Genomic DNA, 21,915 nt, shown 5'->3' with positions numbered 1-21,915 from the left:
ATGTGCTGATTGCTGTAGGTGACTCATGCATATCAAACAGATGCCCTTTATGTTTGCATATTTTTGTGGCTTACCCCATGCTAAACTATTCCCTCTGTTAGCAATCCTCTCCCCACACACACACAAAAGCCATATGTTCGATGTCTTTGCCAGGCACCTTTCTTCCAGGAAAGCACTTGCTACAGCAAAAGGGATAATAATGAAAATACTATATATTTTCCATAGGGCTGGTTTTCATTTATGTTTAGTGAAAACATCAACAGGGATTAAGGACTCAGTAAATGTTTAGGCTGGGACTGATTTCCATTGTAATTTATCCTGATAGATTCCAGCTCTCTCACTTGTTTTGTCTTCAAGATCTCAGCTTGCCTTTTAAGTCGACTAAAAGACAGTTTCAAAATAAATGTAAAGTTCAGTAGTTTAGCGTACGGCACTTCAGCAAGGAGAATGTCTGGAACTGTACAACTTCAGTGGTAGTTGATATACCTGGATAATGAATGAATAAAATGGTTTGGCTTGAAAAACCACTGAGCTGAAGAGATAACAAGGCACCTGCATTTTCTCCCCAAGGAACTAAGCAGGACCCCATCAATATGAATGTAGAATTTAAGATAAGAGAGTGGGAAAGGCTACTCTGACTGCTGAACAGTCAAAAGTCTATGAAAGTGGCACAGATCTACATGAATATACTGGAAACTAGAGCTTTAGGTGGTTTAGTGCTGCAGGGTTACGTTCCTTTGTTGTGTAAAGAGCAAAAGACACAATAGTTCCTTGTTCTGACCCATACAGGTTGGCAAGACCCATCCCTACACATACACTCAGAGTGAAAGCGAGGAGGGTGTGTGTTTGGTGTTCAATCTAACTCAAAATGTCAAAGTGAAACTAACTTGAAAGTACCAGCTTGCACCATGTTTTTACTGCAGCCATGTAAAATCATACATTTCTCAGGGTTTTAATGCAGAAGAATAAATCTGCTCAGGTTCACTTAAAGCGTAGCAAAGATTTAAGTGAACCTGGACTGAGATGTGTGTGTTTCTATCAAAATTGGAAACCCAAATGAGTTATGCATGATTGTGTTGCAAACATTTCATGTGACTCTACCAGTTACCTTTCATAGACAAGGTGAGGGGATAAAGAAAATAGAGATGAGAAATTAGTAACTCTCAGTCATTTTGAATCAAGAGAGAAATAGAAATGGAGTTATAAGAGAAGCAAGTTCTTACTCAGCCATTGGGTGAATCTATTGGGAAAATAATATATTTTTACATTTGTTGAATTAGGTCTTCCACAAAGTGGAATGAGATAAATTGTTGGGTAGTGTGATCATATTCAGTATTCAAAGATCAATATTTAGATTCTAATGAAAAGAAAAGGTCAAGTCAGAGCAATCGAAGGAGCCATAAGTTGTGAGAAGGAATAAGGCTGTGAAAAGTCCTTCGACGATAAATGAATGGTAATTCCTGTATCTGCTCTACAACCTCTGAAGATATCAAGGGTTATTGATAAATGCAGATCTGACTTATAGGGCCATTGAAAACAAATAAGAAGGAAAATGTTGAGAAAGAGCTGAAATGGAGAAGATGGGGGTACGGGTAAACTAAGAAAAACTGACTTCTGCTGAGATATACTGTAAATGTATGAAGGCTGTGTTCTGAAGGTGAATATGTGTGATAAGAGGGACTGTTTCTGAGGTACCTCCAAAACATTAGAGGTTTTGCAAGATAAAATTGTATATACACAAGTCTAATGACAACTCAATGTCATTACTATGTGATGGTTATTCAGTGGCCTATATGACATATGTATTGAACTGGAGAACACGTGAGAAAACTGGAGAACACAATCTGACACTCTCATTAGAAGTCTTAACAGTTTAATGAGCCACAGAACCCAAAGTCAGGGTTGAGGCACATTGCCACAGGAAGCTTGCACTGTTCCTTTCTCTAATGTGTCTGTTCTGCATTTAAATAAAGACTCCAATCTCTAGGGTTCTCAATTCAGCATGTTTCACAAGCATTAAATAAAAACTGAGGGTTGGACATGTGCTATTTCCATTGTTTTAGACTTGACAGAAGCTTTCTGGGTGAAAGGTTTTTATAACATTATTTAGAGCTGTCCAACCTAGCAAGAAAATAGAAAATAATATAATTGTGATTGTCTGGTTCTCCCCTACGTATGGGATGAACTTCAGAAATGATACCATAACAAACAGTGAATATGAGGGAAAACTGGAAATGGTGATGTTTTAGAACCACTGTATGCAGTAGTCCAAATTCCAGTGAACACAGTCCAGTTGTTAAGGAGGAAAACGGAGTTAGTTTTAGCAATTTGCAGAAAACTGTTATTGCAGACTTTGAAGCACTGGGTTGTAAGGAATAAAAAATAGAAGTTGCAGAATGAAAAGGGGTCATGGAGATCTGAGAAAACTAGAGGAAGGAATGGAGGTATTTTGGTAGAGAAGGAATTAGATGAAAGACAAGCATAAGATGAGAGACAAGGTAGATGAGGTAATATCTTTTATTAGACCAACTTCTGTTGGTGAGCGAGGCAAGTTTTCGAGCCACACAGAGCTTTTCTTCCAGGCTGGAGTGTAAGCATGGGTGGCCGGTGACCCAGCTGCCTGGGGAGGCTAACCCCCGGCCCCTCCCCTTGTGCCCGAGGCCTCGCCCCCCCTCCCTCTTCCTCCCCCACAGGAGCCCAAAGCACCCCCCACTGGCCCCAGCACCGGATGACTGGGGGTGGGGGGGTGAGCCCGCAGCCCCAGTGCACCACAGCCTCAGCGCCCACAGTTCCTGGGCGACACAGCCGCTGCACCCCCAGCCCTGGTGCTCAGGCAGCCAGGCAGTGCAGTCACTGCACCCCCAGCCCTGGGGCTCTGGGCAGCCCCCAAACCTCAGGGCTCTGGGCAGCCAGCCCCCGAGAGCCGGGCAGGCAGTGTGGCCTAGCACCAGCCACCCCAGCAAGCATGCTGGCCTAGGGGTGGGGCCACGGTAGGCTGTTTGGGGAGGCACAGCCTCCCCTTGCCTACGATACCCGCCGCCCATGAGTGTAAGGTGGACAGGGAGACTGACACTCCACTGTCATGAGACCGAGTGAAAGAGAAAAGAAAGGGAATGAAGAGGGAAGGTACACACTTGAATATCCCAGCAGTAAATAGGGTACTCACACCATGATGACCACATGAGGAATATAACGTTGACTGCATCAAGTGTTAGAAAAAGGTTGCATGATCACTCCTGCTGCTCTGCACACTGAGAATGCACACTGAAACTAGTGGTAAAAATTGATAGGATGAGAACTTTTATGTAAGAAATAGGGAAAACTCGATGGTGGAAGAACCAAAGAAGAGGGCTGTGGATACATACAGTAGTACTGGAGGTATCAAGGCGTCTTAGCTGGTATGAAAAGGCACTTTCATTGTTCTTCTTTTGATGTTTGTTTACTTCAAAGATTCAGTGATGAATGCTCAATAAACAGGCTGTACATAAAATCATTCACTCAGAGCTGTCGATTGCAGTACTCTTAGTCATGCTGGAGTAGCACCTTGCTCTTGAGTAGTCCCGTTGAAATATGTGGGACTACTCAAGGAGTAAAGTACTACTCCACATGAGTAAGTGTATCAAAATCAAGCTCCAATTTAATAAACGTGTATCAGGCCCAGTGATAGACACCTAAAGAGCCAAACACTAACTCCAACACGTGCATAAAGGTACATGGAAATGAAGATCTAAACATCAATGGATTAAACCAGCCAAATAGGGAATGCTTTGCGACTTTTGTGTGCAGCCAAGGGTGGGCTCTGACAGGCATCTTCGGAGAAGTTTTATGGCAGACCCCTACAAGTGCTCTGCCAAATACAAATTGAACCACAGGACAGCAAACAAAGTCAAATCCACTTGATCTCAATTGCCTTAGTGGAACACAGTGTGAAATGGGGACCTGCTAGAGCCTTAATCCTGGATTATTACATCATTATTGGCATTATCAGTGTTAATATCTTAAAGTGTATTTGTTGGCTCATGAAAGTCCGTGTCCTGGGCAAAGAGATGGTGTCATAAGCATGGTCTCACTGAGTCACATATTTATATTGAGGAGCAGGTGAGCAGCCATATTCTGCATATGCTGATGTTTATCTAGCATGGAGATGGCAAAGGTGGGCAGGTTACTGGCTAGGCCTGTTTTTGTGAGTTTAGATTTTCCCCATTCAAACAACAACAGTGACAATTCCGTTCAAAGACTTGTAAAACGCACTTTTTCTAAAAGACTTTCAGTGAAAATTCACCATAGAAACAAATCTTAAAAAATAAACCAAACAAATGCCATTTTTGAACATGGATCTTCGTCTGTATCATGTGTCTATATTGTATTCCTTAATTTAGGGCCCAGTTTTTTGAAGTCTGCTGATTCTCAGTGGTACTTATTCACATGAGTAGTTACATCAAGTTCCATGTAACATGAGTAAGGATTGCAGAAGCAGGAAGTTTCACAACTAGATGCTTATTTAAAGTTGATTTCAAAACGTTTGTTGGTTGTTTGTTTTTTGCTCATTTAAATTAAAATCTACTATAGATTTAGGATAGGGAAACTGTTTGGATCAAATCAAAGTGACTCAAATTTTAGCCTGCAGCATGAATCAAACCACTGGACCCAAACTACTTTTGATGTTTAAAAACCACGTGTAATGAGCTGCCCATTTATCAGGTTTTGAAGCCCTGCCGGTTAACTAATGCTGATAGATTCTCATTGTGTCATTCGTTCTGTGACCCTCCTCGCTAAGTATTTGAGCACCTCACAAACATTAATGTGTTTATCTTTACAACATCCTTGTGAGATAGGGAAGTCTTATTATCCTCATTTTACAGACAGGAAACTGAAGCACAGAGATATTAAGTGACATGCACAAGTCCATGAAAGAAGTGGGAACTGAACTCAGATCTCCTGAGTCCTATCTCAGTGCCTTAACTACAAAAATATCCCAGTGCAGGTCTTTCTTGTTAGACTCCACCCTGAATATAAACGAGGTAGGAATAGCACGCTAGAAAAGGGATCTAGGATGTAGGAAAGAATCCTATGAAGATCCAGCTCTGAAGAGGCTGAGATTTCATGCAGTATTATTTTGGAATAACACATTTGTTAATCAAATAAACTCTGGAAGGTAGGATGACTTTTTGACTCCTCAGGTGTATAATTTTTGTTCTGAGCTGGCTGGGAGCTCCACCAGCTTACACCTCAGTTATTGTTTTTTCTTTATGTTTTATTTTCATATGTCTGTGCACTTATTTTTTCTGGCCAGGATCAAATACAAAAGTGCCAAAATGCTATAAAAGAGCCTGTTATCCAGATATTTATGGCCTGACTGAAAACAGGAATTAATGGAAATTATGCCTTTTTATGTCTTTCGATAAAAAAAGATTATATAAACTCCAAAATCCCAAGCAATTTTGCTTCCAATTTATAACTAAATCCACAATTGCTGGGTTCAGTATAAAAGAAAGGAGTTGGGAAGAAGGAAGGGCAAACTTAATCAATCAGGTTACTTAATGCACACTTAGCAGCAATTAATCACAATTACAATAAGTAAATATTTCATAGATGTTATTCATTATCAAATGCTATTTGTCGTAGCAAAACATACTTAACCTGATACTTTCACAGGGTGGTCATCACGCTAATAAAAGTTTAATTGAATGAAAAATAAAATGATGAAATAGCTAAAACTCTGGAAGATGGGAGATTGAATTCAGTAGATGGTACAGACTCTTTATGAAATCAGTAGTAGTTTTTTGATGCCTTCCAAAAAAATATGCTCTAGTTTGCCCATAAGTTATTGGTATCATTGTAGTAATTACTGGGTGTAATACTCCTGTGATATGCAGCAGGTCAGATTAGAGTATAGGAACTCTGGAATTGCTTTTCTGAGGTCCACTTAGTCCTGTATGCTGTCTCTGACAATGGCCAGTGCCAAATGCTTCAGAGGAGGATGTACGAACTCTACAATATGCAGATATGGGATAATCTGCTCCGCATATTAGGTCTTGTCCTGATCTCTAATAGTTGGACATTGATTTAGGGTTTTAAGCATGAGATGTATTATCCCTTCCAAAAGTTTTAGCATAGTTATTATGAATATTCTTATCCACATAAATGTCCAGTCTCTTCTAGCCTTAAAATCTAGTCATAAAAAATACATTATAATAAAAAGATATGTTTTGTTTCTTCTAAACTGACTCCTAATTTAGCAGGATAGAATATAAATGCACTGACACCAGGCAAGTAGAATCTGCTTTTAGTTCATCAAATGTATACTGCACTACTGTTTGGCAAGGTCAGGGAACATGTGTCCTTTTCCCCAGATTGCATCATTTGCGTTTTTGGATTTGATGTTTTGTTCCAGAACATTCTACTAGTCCAAAGATGTCCGTGACTGGCCCGTGCCATCTGACTGGGGCTAAGCGGCTGATTAATTGCGGTGTAGACATTTGGCATCGGGCTCCAGCCTGGGACCATCCCATCTTGCAGCGTCCTAGAGCCTGGGCTCCATCGCAAGCCTGAACATTTACACTGCAGTTAAACAGCCCCTTAGCCCCAGTCAGATGGCATGGGCCAGCCATGGATTTTTAATTTCATTGTTGCCGTACCCTTAGAATTCATGGGCATGAGGCAGATTCTCAAAGAGGGGAGCCAGTAAAGGAGCCGTGTGACTGTAATCAGAGTTTTGGGCAGGTAAAGCAAGTTTGAAGGCTGAGGGTATTGTAGTGGGGTTTTTTACAGTGTGTTTTAGCAGAGAAGCCATTTTGCTTCCCAGCAGGATCCCATAGTGTAAGCAAAACGTTACTGAATTTTTTGATTTGTCCCTGTGACTATAAGTGTAATACACAGTCTCCAATGAGTGCAGAAAGCAGACAAAGGAAGGATCAAAGAATAGCTGATGAACTGAGACGTCCCAGGTGTTGCTAAATAAAGACAATGAGTGCTGGAGTGTCCTATATTTCTTGACTGAGTGATGCTGATTAGTTATATTGCAAGAACAAGCTGAAGGTGAAAGGAGGAAGCTAGGATTTGGCAAGATAAGGGTGCATAGCAAACATTAAGTGATGGGATGTTGGATAATTCATATAGAATTATAGCTCTGTAGAGGAGTGCTGGGGAGGTGATCTATTTATGGTTCCAGGTTATAAGTAAGTCAGTGTCATCTCTTACTACAGAATCATGGAAAGTAATACCATGTAAGTCATTCACAACAAAAGTTAATTTTGACATCTTTAGTTTACCTCTTTCAAGGGATAGAAATAGTTGATTCATTGTTGTCAGTTATTTATTTTGTTCTCAGTCCACTAGACAGAAGTCATTTCACTCACATTCCCCTTTGTTTCCTCTTTAGTATATTTTAAAGATTTAAAGGGTTTTTTTTCTTTTAATTCCTGGCATAGTGAGTACGGATATTGCTCTGGGTATTTGAAAAATAACATATGGTCTGGTTGCACTGCTGGCCTTAAACATGCACTTTGTTTACTTTGGTTTCTATCCATCTTAATTAAAGACTTCAGGTTTACACCAGGTCAGCTGTGTATGCCTGTATTTATATCATTCTTCCTTCCTTATAGGAGATGTCTTCCTTCCAACGTCTGAGTAAAGAAATCAGAAGCAGTGTGGTGTTGGCTTTCACGATCAAACTGTTCTTGAGGAAAGGGCTTCAATTAAGAACCAGAAATAATAAGGAAGTTTAGAGTACAAGAATAAAAGTGCGATCATGCATGGCTTTACTGAAAAGCAAGGTGATAGCCATAGTTGCCAAAGGGAGCCCTCTAATGCCCTGAAGAAATTTCACATGATCATTTGTGAAGGCAGGAATTCCAACTACATTCATAGTATTGAGATTGCATCTGGAGGGATGTCTCTGTTTGGAGATGCAAAACAAGTTCCCACAGCAGTTACCTTGCATTTTGCTTTGGCTCAAAGCAGGGCAGCACAACGGGAGGGACCCCACCTACAGCACAAAGGGGGGGAACCTCACCCGTAATTGGATCCGAATTTCTCAAAGCAGAGTAACCCTGAATAATCAGCATATGCACAAAAAAACATTTTCATCTCAATTGTTTTGAATCTATCTTCTTGGTTTACAGATCTGCTTTTTAATCTTCTTTATTCCCCAACAAGGACTCCAGGTGAGAGATTCAGACATTATTAGGTTTAGATTCCAATTCCATAGAACTTATGTGCTCAAAGATAGTAGCCCTTCTCTTCCTCCTCCTAGTCCTTTTTCAACACACAGTTCTAAATCTACGAGCCCTAGCTCTTGCCTCAGTGAAATACATCTATTACTAAATGATAAATTGCTTTAAAAATGGAACTTACAAGGTGTATGCCTAACACCTCTGCTAAATCCCCTTGCTTTTTCAATCCTCCATCCCCTACCTGATTTGCCCATATACACATTGGCTATTTACAGTCTAATCTTGCAAATACATATTACCAAATGTAGTGCTTACTACTGTGAGCATTACATTCAGTATTCATGCTCCCAGTACTACACGATAATATTTATGGCATGGTCCCCAATTCAGATTAGCGTTTAGGCATGTGCTGTCCTGAACAGGGATGCTTTCCTGCCTCAGGACCATAGATTCTAAGCTTTTCGAGGCTGTATTCTTCCATGTCTGTACAACAGTCTGGTTCACTATGGGCACTATATAAATCATGTTAATTGGTGAGGAAGATGCTGACACCTAAAAACGTTACCCAGAGATACAAACCATTTTTAGTTAGTAATTAAAACAATAGGTTAAATATTAGGTAGAAACAAAAAATCCTTTCCTTTATCCAAATTCTTCAGAATAATGTACCTATTGTTGTTCTCTAGAATATAACCCACTTAAAGATCAAACACATCTCTTAACTTTCTCTTATAAAGACAAATTTTATCCTTTTTTACTTTTGGCTTCCCCTTTATGTTATTTAATATCTAGTCTTACAATGGAATTTGCTGAATAGTTGAATTCTTTGTTAGGAGAGACTGGCACTATCTATGAAATTTGGTTGGGACAACTTCTGACATGCTGGCCCTGACTGAAAATGCTGCATATTTCAGTTGTCTGCACATTTTCAAAGTGGTACTGGATGAGATCCAGGAATTCACTCACAAATCCCATAAGGAAAAATTTCCGTACGCACCACCACCACTTGGGAAATTTAGCCCTGCTCATGCTCAACAATGACATATGCCTCGCTTAATGCAAGTTTAGCTTAATGCAGACTATAAGATATTGACATGAAAAATATATCATCTAAGTGAACAATGGAAGGGGATGAAGAACACAGAGAGTTTCTGAATTGAGCTCACATAACCAAACTGCCATAGCCTGACTGATTGGGGTAAAATCAGAGAGGACTTAAATGGCAGTGTCTGTAATATGTTGGGTGTACATTGATTGGAAAGGGATTTTCTCAATCACTTAAACACTGATCTGAACATGTTTTAAAAGATAAGCCCCTTTGAAGTGTAAGTCAGATTGCATGAGGGCCAGGCCTCAGTCTGCTGCTGTTTATCATATTTGATAGACTACATTAGCAGGAAGATCCCTGTGGGAAAAAGTGAGAAGCTGCTATATGCAGTGTTGTTGTGGACATGTTGGTCCCAGGATATTAGAGAGACAAGGTGGGTGGGGTAATATCTTTTACTGGACTAACTTATATATTTAGACAATATAGTAATAAGGGTGTCCTCAAAAGAAAATCTAAAGGAAATAGTAATCCAGTGGTATGACCAGCTACAATGGCATGGGATGAAAATGAACATAAGATTGAGGTCATGTTGGTTAGAAGAGGTGCCACAAGGAAACTGGAGATAGAGATTAACTGACTATGACTAAACCAGACGGACCAGTTCAAGTACGTTGGCGGCTGGGTTATGGAAGATGGCAATCTTTAATGTGAGATACACTCAAGACTGTGTGGGAGCTGGAAGAGTGTGGAATAACATCTCTAGGGTTGTGTATGACAAGCATATGCCACTGAGATTGAAAGCCCATCTGTCTGGAACAATGGTGAGCCCCGCAATGCTGTATAATTCAGAAGCTTGGGGAGTAAAGAGATGGTATATTCAACACCTACAGATGTTTGAGATGGGATATCTTTGCGCAATAAAAAAAGAATCAAAGTGGATGAGGTAATATCTTTTATTGATATTCTGTTGGTGAGAGAGACTTCTATTGGTGACAGAGACAAGCTTTCAAGCTTACACAGAGCTCTTCTTCAAGTCTAGGAAAGGTACTCAGAGTGTCAACAGCTAAAAACACACAATAAAAAGGCACAATAAAGAGAGATTGTGAAATTCAAGATTAGGATGGAAGTCAAAGTCCATAATGTGGCTTTAAAATTGAGGAAGCATGACTTAGCTGGTTTGGACACACAGAGAGGGTGAACAAAGAGGACCTGGTGAAGATAACATGGAAGGAGAGGGTGCTAGAAAGGAGACCCTGAGGAAAGCTGAGGAAGTGACGGATGGATTGCATCAAAGAACATGTAAGCAGGTGGACCTCAGACAGATGAAGATGACACATGCTTGCACAGTGAGCCGACCCCAGATGATGGCATAACGGGAAGAAGAAGTTGATTATAAAATAGGTGTGAGTGAATTGGGTAGGAGGTAGGGACGGGAGTATGTAGCACGAAATGCAACTAAAGTACATAAAATAAAATAGGCTCATAAGACTGCTTAGTCTCCTGTCCTCCTACAGGCTGCTTTTCCTACTAACCTCCCTGCTTCCCCCAAAGGTAATTTACAACATCTTAAATTTGTTTTCTGACAAACTATCATAATCATTTACTTCATTGGCCCACAGACTTCCATCGGAGTTTTATTCATTTTCATTGTTTGCTAGGATACTGTTGGGAATTACACTATTTCCATGATACACGCGACCCCAAAGCGGACAAAGTGCTCATATTTATGTAAAGGGATACTGTTGCAATTCAAATGGTGCTCAAATGGAAATGGTCTACACCTACATGCCAAAAGCCATTGAAACTGTTACCATATGTGGCGCCAACCTTGCTTTTTTTACTGCTCCTCACTTCTAGTGAAATCAGGGAGGCTAGCCGCCCTTTAAAAAAAAACCTGTGTAGATTAATTATGTGCTGAGAAAAGGCTCTGCTTTGGGGAGTCTTCTTGTATGTTAAATGTTCCCAGTTCTGTGAGGGCTGCTTCTCTTTTCAGTTGTTTGACCCAGTATGCTCAGATGAATTCACCAAGTTCATCATAGGCATGCTACGTTCTGCCAGAATATCAAACTAAGTTCTAGATTTCCTGACTGGTAAAGAATATCATCCCCTCCGACCCCCTAAAAACAATGTTTGGTTTCTGGGTTATGAGATCTCAGCAGGACTTTCTTGTGACAACAGTAAAAGTAATTTTCTTCCTGTTTTATGTTTTTATGTTTCTTTAGCCAATGTTTTAAAGATTGCTTAAAGAGCACAAAAGGTCATTAGAAAGCTTTATTTTTATTGTCATTGCCTCCAGAATGCATTCCATAACTCAATTTAATGTGGGCTGCAGCAGGCCAAGAGTTTTACAAGCCAAGAAATTATGTCTAGTCAAGTTAGTGACATGCCACAGAGTTCAGTGAAAAGGGAAGAATAAAGACCTAGTTTGAGTGGTGTAATGTTGCACTGAGTGTAAAACATGGAAGGAAAAACTCTCTCTCCAAGTCACTTCTACTAATGGATTGTATTCCTGCCCCAAGCTGGTAGGAGATCCCCACCAAATGCAATCTCTGGAAGTGAAAAAGGCCTAGAATCATCTGCTTTATAGCATGTCAGAAGGCGATTCACCCACCCTCCAGTTCATAGGGAAAGTGCATACTTTACTGCACCCCTTTATAGAGTGCAGTTAGATTTCCCCTGTTTTAGCCCTCTTCAAGAGCCAATACAAGGGGGCCAAGGGAAAATGTGACAGGACTGTGGTGTCCCCTCCCTTCCACCTCTCCTTACTCCTGGCACTGTTTAAAGAGGCAGTCCCTGCTATTCCACAAATGCAAGGGCTTAAATTCCACCTGACTCATAAAGGGGCGCACTAAGGTGAGGGAGGCCTCCTTGAGCTCCGTGTCCCCACAACACACACACACAAGAGCCAGGTCTGGCTCTAGGTTATTTGTAATTAGAAGCTTTTACACTGAAAGGCACTTATCTTCACAAGGGATCTCAAGCTCTCTCAGTCCCTAGGCACATTAGAAACAAATCATGTTCTTCTGCTCAGCAACAAACCCTCCAAATCTGCTACAATACGGGCATGCAAGGCCATAATGCATGGGAAATTGCCATGTAAATTCAGAGTAGACACACTTCTACTTAGTGAGTTTGAGTGTTCCAGTAGGCGCACAATACCTCATGAAGTAGTATTTTCAGTGCTTGCCTCTCAGGCTTATCTGTTGAATCTCTTTGCTTAGAGCCTGATTCTCTCCACAGGGGAGCTTTTCATTAGATTTACAGATTTAAAAATGTAATTTTATTACCCTTATCCATCAAAGTCTGTCTGTCTTTGGAGCTGATTCCTCCTGTCTAACTGCTTAAGTTAAAAGGTCCAGGCATTGGGATGTCTAAATCCAAGTTACCTTTCTGTGTCATAGCTGAGACCTGAGGTAGTTTAGCAAAATCCTACAGAACCCTACAAGACCTTTTTTGGTCAGATACTTCTACATGTATCCAAGTACTGAATGAATGTTACTATTATTATTTATTTGAGCTCTGCTAGCTCTTAAAGTCCCCAACTAAGGGTTGGGGCTCCCTTATGCCTGGCATTATACAGTCATAGGATAGAAGACGGCCCCTGCCTCGAAGAGTTTACATTAATTTTGTACATCACTTTGGATCATATGCAAAATCGTGATGTCCTTGAATTGAGTCTCCAATAAATTCAGAACATGGCACATCTTAAGATACACAATGATGATTCTCGCTTACAGTTACATCCTCGGTTCTCTTTCACATTTTCTCATAATAGGCTTTTTCCTCCACAGTATTCTGACTCCTTATTAAGTACTCTGTATATACTTGCCCTAAATACCAATTCATTATTGCACTTGTCTTTGGCATTCCCTTTACACTGGTTTGCATAGTGAAGTTGCAGGCCTGTAAGTAAAGGGAAAATGGGAATTTCACCATCTTCTGTTTTTGTGTTCAGTCTAAGGTAAAGCCACATATTTTTCTCCCTTCAATTTTTTTCCAGTTAGCTAGCTGTGTATGTGGAATAGTAACTGTATTGACTTTTAAAGATTTATATAGGCATAATTGAATTTGGTTTATTCTAGCTGTTCTTTATGGATGAATATGACCCCGTTATTACAGTGTCTGAGTGTCTACTAAGTATTTCCAAATGGACATAACAATTGATCTCTCTGTCTTTACTTCAGTCTTGCCATCTTGTAAGAAAAAAGCTTGCTTAGTTCAGAACATTTTTCTTGTTTATGTTTGGATATGTTTGTGTGTGCGTGCATCTGTGGTGACATTTTTGAGGAAAAGCTAATTCGAAGAAATGAGGTTTGCATTAAGTTCTGGAAATGGTGTGGTCTTATTTCTTGTGGGAGTGAGTTCCACATTCTAGGTCCAGCTTCTGTGAAAGTTCTGTCTCCTGTGCTCATATGCCTCCCTCTAGAGGTCAACAGGTTCATTGCTCCAATGGAATGTAGCTGGTTTTGGAGTTCAGGGTTACAAGATGCAAAGATAACCTTGTAGGTAGCTAGAGCCAGTCTCATGGAGGGCCTTGAATATAACAGGACAAAGACTTTAAACTTGACTATCTATTCAGCAGGGAGCAGAGCACTGGGGTGAACAATACATGGCAGCTGTGTAATTACCAAGCAGACATAATGCTGTATTTTGTTTCAGTTGCAGCTTTTCGGGGGAGGGGGAAGGGAGTGTAGTTTCATTTTAGATATAGTGTGTTTTGATACTCAAACCTTGAAGTCACAAGCATGTGGATCATTGTGGCCATTTCTGATAGGCAGGGATGAAATATTATGGCAATTCACAGCTTTTTTGTTGTTGTTGTCATGACTGTTGGGAATCTAATAACTCTGAGAAGTCCCAAAGGACCTCCAAGTGATGACTGATTTAATAATGTAAGGAAAGTGGTCTGTATAGTGGACGTGTTATTTGAAGCACTTCCCTGTTCCTACCAGCATCTTCTTAGTCTTGCCTATGTTCAGCTTGAGCCCGGAGCTCTCCATCCAGTGCAGATTTCACCGAAGCATTGATAAAGTTGGGAGATGGTGCTGATTTATATTTGATGCAAAGGAGATATGGAGATGGGTATCATGCAACATTTCCTCACATTCTTCCAATGGCTTGGTATAGAAGTTAAATAATATAGGGGAGAGGAGTGAGCCTTGAAGAACTCCTCAAGTGAGGGATTCGGAGGTGAAGGAACAATTGTAAGTGTGACATTCCCAATTCACTTAATTGTCCCAGAAACGGAAGAGAGAAATTTTGCTATTAAATGTAGGTCATGCTTTTCACCATATTCGTGACATGGTGACATTATTTTCCTCTTTCTTATCTTATTTGTTTTCCATAACAATCCATTCAGTCCTTTCACTCCTGCTAGACCCATGTCTATACCAGTCAGTTTCAGGAACTTGGAGTGACTCTCCAGTGAATTGGAGCTCTTAATTATGGTGCATAAAAACAATGCTGGAAGCCAAGGAGTTCTTAACCATGCTCTGTAATTCCTTTCTCCAGAGCTGTGTGTCTCCTACTGGCTCTCTTCACTGTTATGGAGCTCTGAATATTTTTGCTCTGCATAAATTATAGTTTGGACTTTGGATGTACAATAAATGCATTAATCTGCATTTTGCACATCTGCCTAGACAACAAACTATTGGAGTGAGCAGTCAGTCCATAGGCCTCCACATCCCACCCTGAAACAAGGTGTGTTCACCTGCAGCCCCTAATGAAAAAAATTCTAGGGAAGTGCACAGTCACAGATTCTGTTTGCTATAAAAGAAATGGCAAACTCTTCTTTAAGGGCTTGTCTACATGGTGCACTGATGCACAACAGTGGGGTGTGAATTCTGAAGGACACCAAAATGCTATTCACTAACTGGCCTATGTAAACCCTGTTGGCACGCAGTAACATTTCCCTAGTGTGCATTATAACAGTCTGGTTTAACAGAACTATGTTAATGCCCAGTAGGGAACTTTTAGTGCGCATCAGCCAGGTCTACACAGGCAAGTTAATGTGTGAGATGTTGGTGCACTTTAGAATTCACACCCCACTGGTGCACATTATCATACCATGTAGACAAACCCTGAGTCTGTGAAGCAGAAATAAATTTAAAATGTAAGTTTCATGTGTCAAATTATACCTATTTGTGCTGCTGTTTATATTATTGTGGTAGTACAGATTTTCCCAACAGTTCTCAGAAAAATAAAAAGCCAAGGTCTCAACCCCTGTAAATTAGCTATAAACCATTGCTGACAATATGTGATGTAGACATGGGGGGGGGGGAGAGAGGGAGTAAGGGGGCACAGCAGAAAACAAGAGGAAAGGAAATCTGGTTTTGAAGCATTATTTATAAGGATTCTGATTACTTGTAATGTTGTGGTTACTTTTGGTTCTTTTTAACTTTTATGTTATTAGAAGATCAGAGAAATAGCAATTAAAACACCATATGGAAAAGCCCCATCGAATTTAATAGGGACAAAACAAATAGGGTTCTATTAAAAGTTCTCTAAAAACCTATATGAGAATGCTAATTCCTTTTGTGGAATGTAAAAATCATTTTCTATAAATCTAAAGAAAGTTGATTTCCTTAAGTTCTGTAGGATTTTACTTAAGAAAACAAGACTTGAAAAGACTTGTTTTGAATCTAAATATAGATGTTATAGAAAGATTTTCACAGCTGCTGGGTACCTTATGGTCCCATTGAGTTGCCAGATGAGAGTGCTCAGCTGCTCTGAAACTCAGGCCTTATAGACATAGCTGCTGTTTGTTTGATTCTGTTTTTGTGTTAGAATATATATTGCAACTGACAGTCCTGTATATCACTCCTAACTGTTATTTGCTTCCCTTTGGATTTTGTGACTGTACAGTAAGAAGAACTCTAAAGAGTGGACTGACACCAGAAGAAGCCAAAGCACTGGGCCTCATCAGCACCTCTGAGATGCAGGTGTGAAATCCTTAGAGGTGGCTACAAGCAAAACCATCATCGGTGATACACGGGCTGACAACCATTCAGTGTGGCATTGTTCTACCAGCCTCATCTGTTCCTCCTGACATCCCGTCCTCTGTTAGTTTAATTTTGATAAGATATATAACAGAAAAAACAAAAAGGGCTAAAGAAGGGTGTGTCACAGCTCAGCACTAAAACCTGACAGATACAAAAAAGGAGTGTTTGAGTATTTCTAGGTGAAAGCTTATAGCTTGTTCTCTCATGATGCATTGGTGTGAGTATTAGGGGACTCTCCTGAGTCATCTTTTATTGTGTGAGCTATGTTTACGTTGGCTTTCCTTGTGGCCTGTTTTAGTAATCGTAAAGCATGGCATTTTGTCAGTGCAAGGAACAGTCCTTAAAGAGGCAAAATCACTTCTGTTACAGTTACTATGATCTTCCTAAGATTGTTTTATTGGACAGACATACACCAATCTGCACAACCCTATTTTTATCTCACCACCAAAGAATGTAAAAATGTATGTGTACTTATGTATATGTACAGTATGGATGTGTGTGTATGTACAACGTACACATATAGTCCTGGGGTGAAATCCTGGCCCCACTGAAGTCAAAGCGGCAAAGATTTCACTCCTGGGGCCTTAAAATTCCACCTGACCTTCAGGAAAGGAGTGTCTTTTTACAGGAACTCACTGTTATTCAATGGAATTCACCCTGCAGGGCAGGTGGAATGTTTAGGATTCTGAACTGCATGTGTGTGTATGCACGTACACTGTACCTAATATTGTACGCACACAGATAGCACAGAATACCTCCTACTATTAAACTCTAGGTATACTGAGTCTTTGTACAATTTCAGAAATGTATGCCAACAATTTACATGCTAGATGAAGAGGTTCTGCTGCCAAGATCAAGAAGTTTCATTCACCTGCCTGAGCCCTTCATGCTGCTTTTCTCCGTTGTGATGTAGCTTAGTGGTGATTTAGCTTCAAACCAATTGAACTGAACATGAAATGGCCCTGCTAAAACTCCTCTATATTTTGTCTTTTTTCCTCATTAAAATAAATAGCGAGGATACCACAGTGAACATTCCTCTTCCCACACAAGGAATTTGCTTTTTCCTCGTTCTTCCTCATCTCACTGTTTGTAATTGACTTCTATAAACATCTTCAGTGTATGTCTGAGGTTAAGTGCGTGTTCTGTTCTGGTATATCCCCATATAAAGGATCACACTCCACTGTCCAAACCAGACAGAATTTTAGAATGTACTTTAATCAGCTCATTTGCCTTTAAGTGAAGTACATCTGCCTCAGTGAATTTGAACTGAACCCACTTATACCCGGCTTTCGCCACTGCCAAAGCATTTTCATGGGAACTGCAATTTAGTAACAACAAAAAAAGGGAACATTTTGCACCAAAGCATATCTAGATGGAATGGTACTGAAGAATGCATTGTGAGGCAATATGGGATTAGCTTTTTTTGTGACCCCGGGCTGGCAATAAAGGTGTATTGACTCCTGCATTCTGTTCCACTTTGAGGACAGGAAGTGCTAAGGATAAGGCACCAAACAAGCAAAATTTCAACTATATATGAGACTATGTTGAACACAGCATCCAAGTAATCTGAGAGCCAATCAGTAGGCAATACTGAAATAAATGACCTAGTAGAATCAAACTAAATGGAATACGTTGTGAAAACTCCTATCTGTGCAATTCTCTTCCTCAGCTGCTGGATTTCAGTCCTTATTGACAGTTGCCTGGGGCCTTGACCCATCCAGTTCATGGGTAAATATATGTCCCTGCTATGAGTCCTGGTTGTTACAGTATGGCTTTGGGTTTACAGACATTGGTGAACATGTTTTCCTGCTATTTGGCAGTTAATTTAGTTTAACAAGTGAATTTTGGAAGCAGACAGAAGCCATTCATTGGTTAGTTAATAAAACATAGAATAAAGAATGAGTTGAAAGCTGTAAAGAGGAAAGGATTGGTTAGAAAACTGAAGGAAACAGAATTTATTTAATCACATTAATTCATTTTAAAAGAAACAATGTGTTGCCACCAGGGTTTTGGAAAGGATCTCTACATCAGTGGTACTCAAAGCCGGTCCGCTGCTTGCTCAGGGAAAGCCCCTGGTATGCTGGACTGGTTTGTTTACCCGCCGCGTCCGCAGGTTCTGCCTATCGCGGCTCCCACTGGCTGCGATTCGCCGCTCCAGGCCAATGGGGGCTGCGGGAAGGGCGGCCAGCACGTCCCTTGGCCCATGCCACTTCCCGCAGCCCCCATTGGCCTGGAGCGGCGAATCGCAGCCAGTGGGAGCCGCGATAGGCAGAACCTGTGGACGCGGCAGGTAAACAAACCAGTCCAGCATACCAGGGGCTTTTCCTGAACAAGCAGCGGACCGGCTTTGAGAACCACTGCTCTACATGATACGACACTTGGCCTTTCAGTATATTTTCTTATCTTTCTGCTCAAGGTTGCATAAAAAACACAGATGGATGTATTGGGGGTTTATTGACGTCAGTGTGGTCTGAGTGAGTAGTTTGGATTGCAATTCATGTCCTAGTTAAAAGCAGATCTGAATCTGAGTCCTGCTCTGGCCAGATGCTGAAGGCCTCCTTCAAGGTGCTCAACTCCCATTCCAGTTACTTGGCAGGATTGAACTTTAAATTCCCTGTGTAGTGTGCTGTATATGCACCCTGGACAATGGGAATCTCCACTGCTCATTAATGAGGGAGGAATGCAACAATTGCTAAAGTGTAGATGGTGTTTTGCCAGCAGTAATAGGAAGCAATTCTTGTGTTTGAGGACTGTATTTTAGTGGCATTTCCTGAGTGTCATTAAAGTTAAATGTCTCTCAGTCAGCTTGCATGTCCAAAATCCTTTGGATCCCCCTCATTTAACAGGGATTTGGAAATTAACAACAAAAATGTGATTCATTTCACAAACATTGTGAGTCAAGATTAATATTTGCTTAAGTTGGGTGGTTGTTGCTTTTACAACTCAAGAAAGAGTTCTACCACTCAAGAGAGATCTTGGAGTCATGGTGGATAGTTCTCTGAAAACATCCACTCAATGTGCAGCAGCAGTCAAAAACGCAACAGAATGCTGGGAATCATTAAGAAAGGGATAGATAATAAGACAGAAAATATCATATTGCCTCTATATAAATCCATGGCACACCCACATCTTGAATACTGTGTGCAGATGTGTTCGCCCCATCTCAAAAAAATATATTGGAATTGGAAAGGATTCAGAAAAGGACAACAAAAATTATTGAGGTATGGAACAGCTTCTGTATGAGGAGAGATTAAAAAGATGGACTTTTCAACTTGGAAAAGAGATGACTAATGGGGGACATGATAGAGGTCTACAAAATCATGACTGGTTTGGAGAAAGTAAATAAGGAAGTGTTATTTACTCCTTCTCACAACACAAGAACTATGGATCACCAAATGAAATTAATAGGCAGCAGGTTTAAAACAAACAAAAGGAAGTATTTTTTCACACAGCGCACAGTCTATGGACCTCTTTGCCAGAGGATGTTGTGAAGGCCAAGACTATAACAGGGTTCAAAAAGAACTGGATAAGCTCATGGAGGATAGGTTCATCAATGACTATTAGCCAGGATGGGCAGGGATGGTGTCCCTAGCCTCTGTTTGCCAGAAGCTGGGAATGGGTGACGGGATGGACCAGTTGATGATTGCCTATTCTGTTCATTCCCTCTGGTGCACCTGGCATCAGCCACTGTCAGTAGACAGGATACTGGGCTAGATGGACCTTCGGTCTGACCCAGTATGGCCATTTTTATGTTCTTGCAATAGATTGTTTTAAATCTGATTAGGAAGGGTAAAGATAATAGTTTACCAACTTCACATCCCCTGTTTCTCCCCCACCCCCAAACATACATACATTCCTATAACTCAAGAACAGCTTTGATTTGGAAGCCCATATTTAGCAAGTTATTAGTCTATAATGTGGAGTCATTTTTTATGTTTGTTTGCTATTTTTTAATTGTAAACTGTTTTTAAAAATGGCTAGAAAGACGTGACAAGCAGCACGCAAAGGCCAGTTCCTGCTCTCTCCAATGAACATGCAGTTTCTTGTTGTCTTCAAGGGGAATTGTGCATGCATACATGAGGCTAGAACTTGGCCCTGTATAAAGTTCAGATTGCTCTGGATTTCCTGCATCTGGACGCAAGAAAAACTGCAAGGTCTGTGAATGTTGAAGTTTCTCTGGCTCGGTACTTAAGAGCTCTGAAGGAAGGAAAAAAAGAAAAAAAATTAAAAACACCCTATGCTGTTTTCCTAATGCTGAGATGAAATGATGCTTGATTAGGGAACACTATTAGAATTTATTTGTAAACACTTGATAATACAAGGGCCTATTTTGTGTTTGTCTTTTTATTTTTTTTTGACAGATGATTGAATTGCATTTTAAATGCAATATAAAGAGAAAGCAGTTTAATAGTTAAAGAGCAAGTCATTCAAAGGAGTTTGAGGGGTTTTATAGTTCTATGTTCATGCAAAAAATTAAATTAAATATATTCTGTACACTTCTAATTTGTTGGTTTCCCACTGAGTGGCAAACAGAGGTACGTAATGTTTAACCATTATCTAACCATTGATCACGTCAAACAGATATGAAATCTGCAGGCTTCTTTGAAAGAAAAGGTCTGTTGATAGCAATGCGTGTTTTTCTCCTTTTTAAAGACTGTATTAGGGGCATACTGTGTGTGTGTGTGTCTGTGTGTGTGTGTGAGAGAGAGAGAGAAAGAGAGCTGGGAATTGTAAAAAAAAATTGTAAAGTAGAAAAGGACGTGTTTCTTAGACGAAGGACAAATACTGTAAAATTGTGTAAATGTCACTACTCATGTTTTTTCATGTTGTGTGTAGCATAGTGTAAAATAGGCTTTTCAGCAGTGTTATTCTGTGAATTGTAATTTAAAAACAAGCCATGCATGGTCAAAGATATTATCTGCAGGTCCTTTTTCATTTGTTTTTCTCATTTTAGGTAAAGATATTTTGTTATGTTAAATTTAATTGTCCATGAAACTGCTTTTTGTTTCTCAGTTTTACTTCATTAATAACTTGAATGACTGTTTAAGAATTTACTACACACAAGCACTCCTTCATTTGTATCCATCCTTAGGAAGCTTTGTCACTACATTGAGTATAACCCAGGGGGATTTTCCTTTTTAACACACCCCTCTTTTGCCTCTCCTCCCCACTCCATCCCTTCCTCACGTTCTAGAAAATGCAGTCTCTCTTTTTATCGTGCCATGCAGGGTCAACATGAGAAACTGACCTCAGACCTGTGTCCAAAATTTCTTGATATAAGTAGTAACAAAACTCACCTCTACAGCATTATGTAAACACATCTTGCAATAAAGCTTTCTAAAGCACTGTGTTTGTTGCTGGTTTTGTTGACGTATCCAACTGAGATCTTGGTTGGCTATTTTTTTTAAATTTTGTATTCTTTATGCAGCCATGAAGCCGCCACACAAGCAACAAAATGCCATTTTGTTAAACCACCTGGGTGGCCTGGCAATGAAACGCTAACCTTAAAATGTATCCCTGCTTTGGTAGTTTGAACTGAATGTATAATCCTCAGTGAAGTACGTGTGTGTGTGTGTCTGTTCAGTTCTCAAGGATTATAGTAATCTAATACTGAAAGCCCCACCAAACATGATGGGATGCTGCTTGCTGCCATTAGCTGGCAGGCAGTGCTTACTTTGTAATGAAAGAGGTG

At 40.2% G+C, this 21,915-nt stretch overlaps 1 protein-coding gene across 1 annotated transcript in view; it reads left to right on the top strand.

The window, feature by feature from the left end:
- FHOD3 (formin homology 2 domain containing 3) overlaps nucleotides 1-18,324 on the top strand; it is a 627,222-nt gene extending 608,898 nt beyond the window's left edge. The window contains exon 25 of the mRNA XM_084620053.1: nucleotides 16,087-18,324. Coding sequence (XP_084476179.1) covers nucleotides 16,087-16,169 — 83 coding nt within the window. The 3' untranslated portion in view covers nucleotides 16,170-18,324. The remainder of the gene's footprint in view (nucleotides 1-16,086) is intronic.
- Nucleotides 18,325-21,915: the final 3,591 nt, after the last annotated feature.

Source organism: Lepidochelys olivacea, assembly GCF_965140295.1.
Source record: "Lepidochelys olivacea isolate rLepOli2 genome assembly, chromosome: 2".
Taxonomy (NCBI): Eukaryota; Metazoa; Chordata; order Testudines; family Cheloniidae; genus Lepidochelys; species Lepidochelys olivacea.
This window is presented reverse-complemented; position numbering and strand designations above follow the sequence as displayed.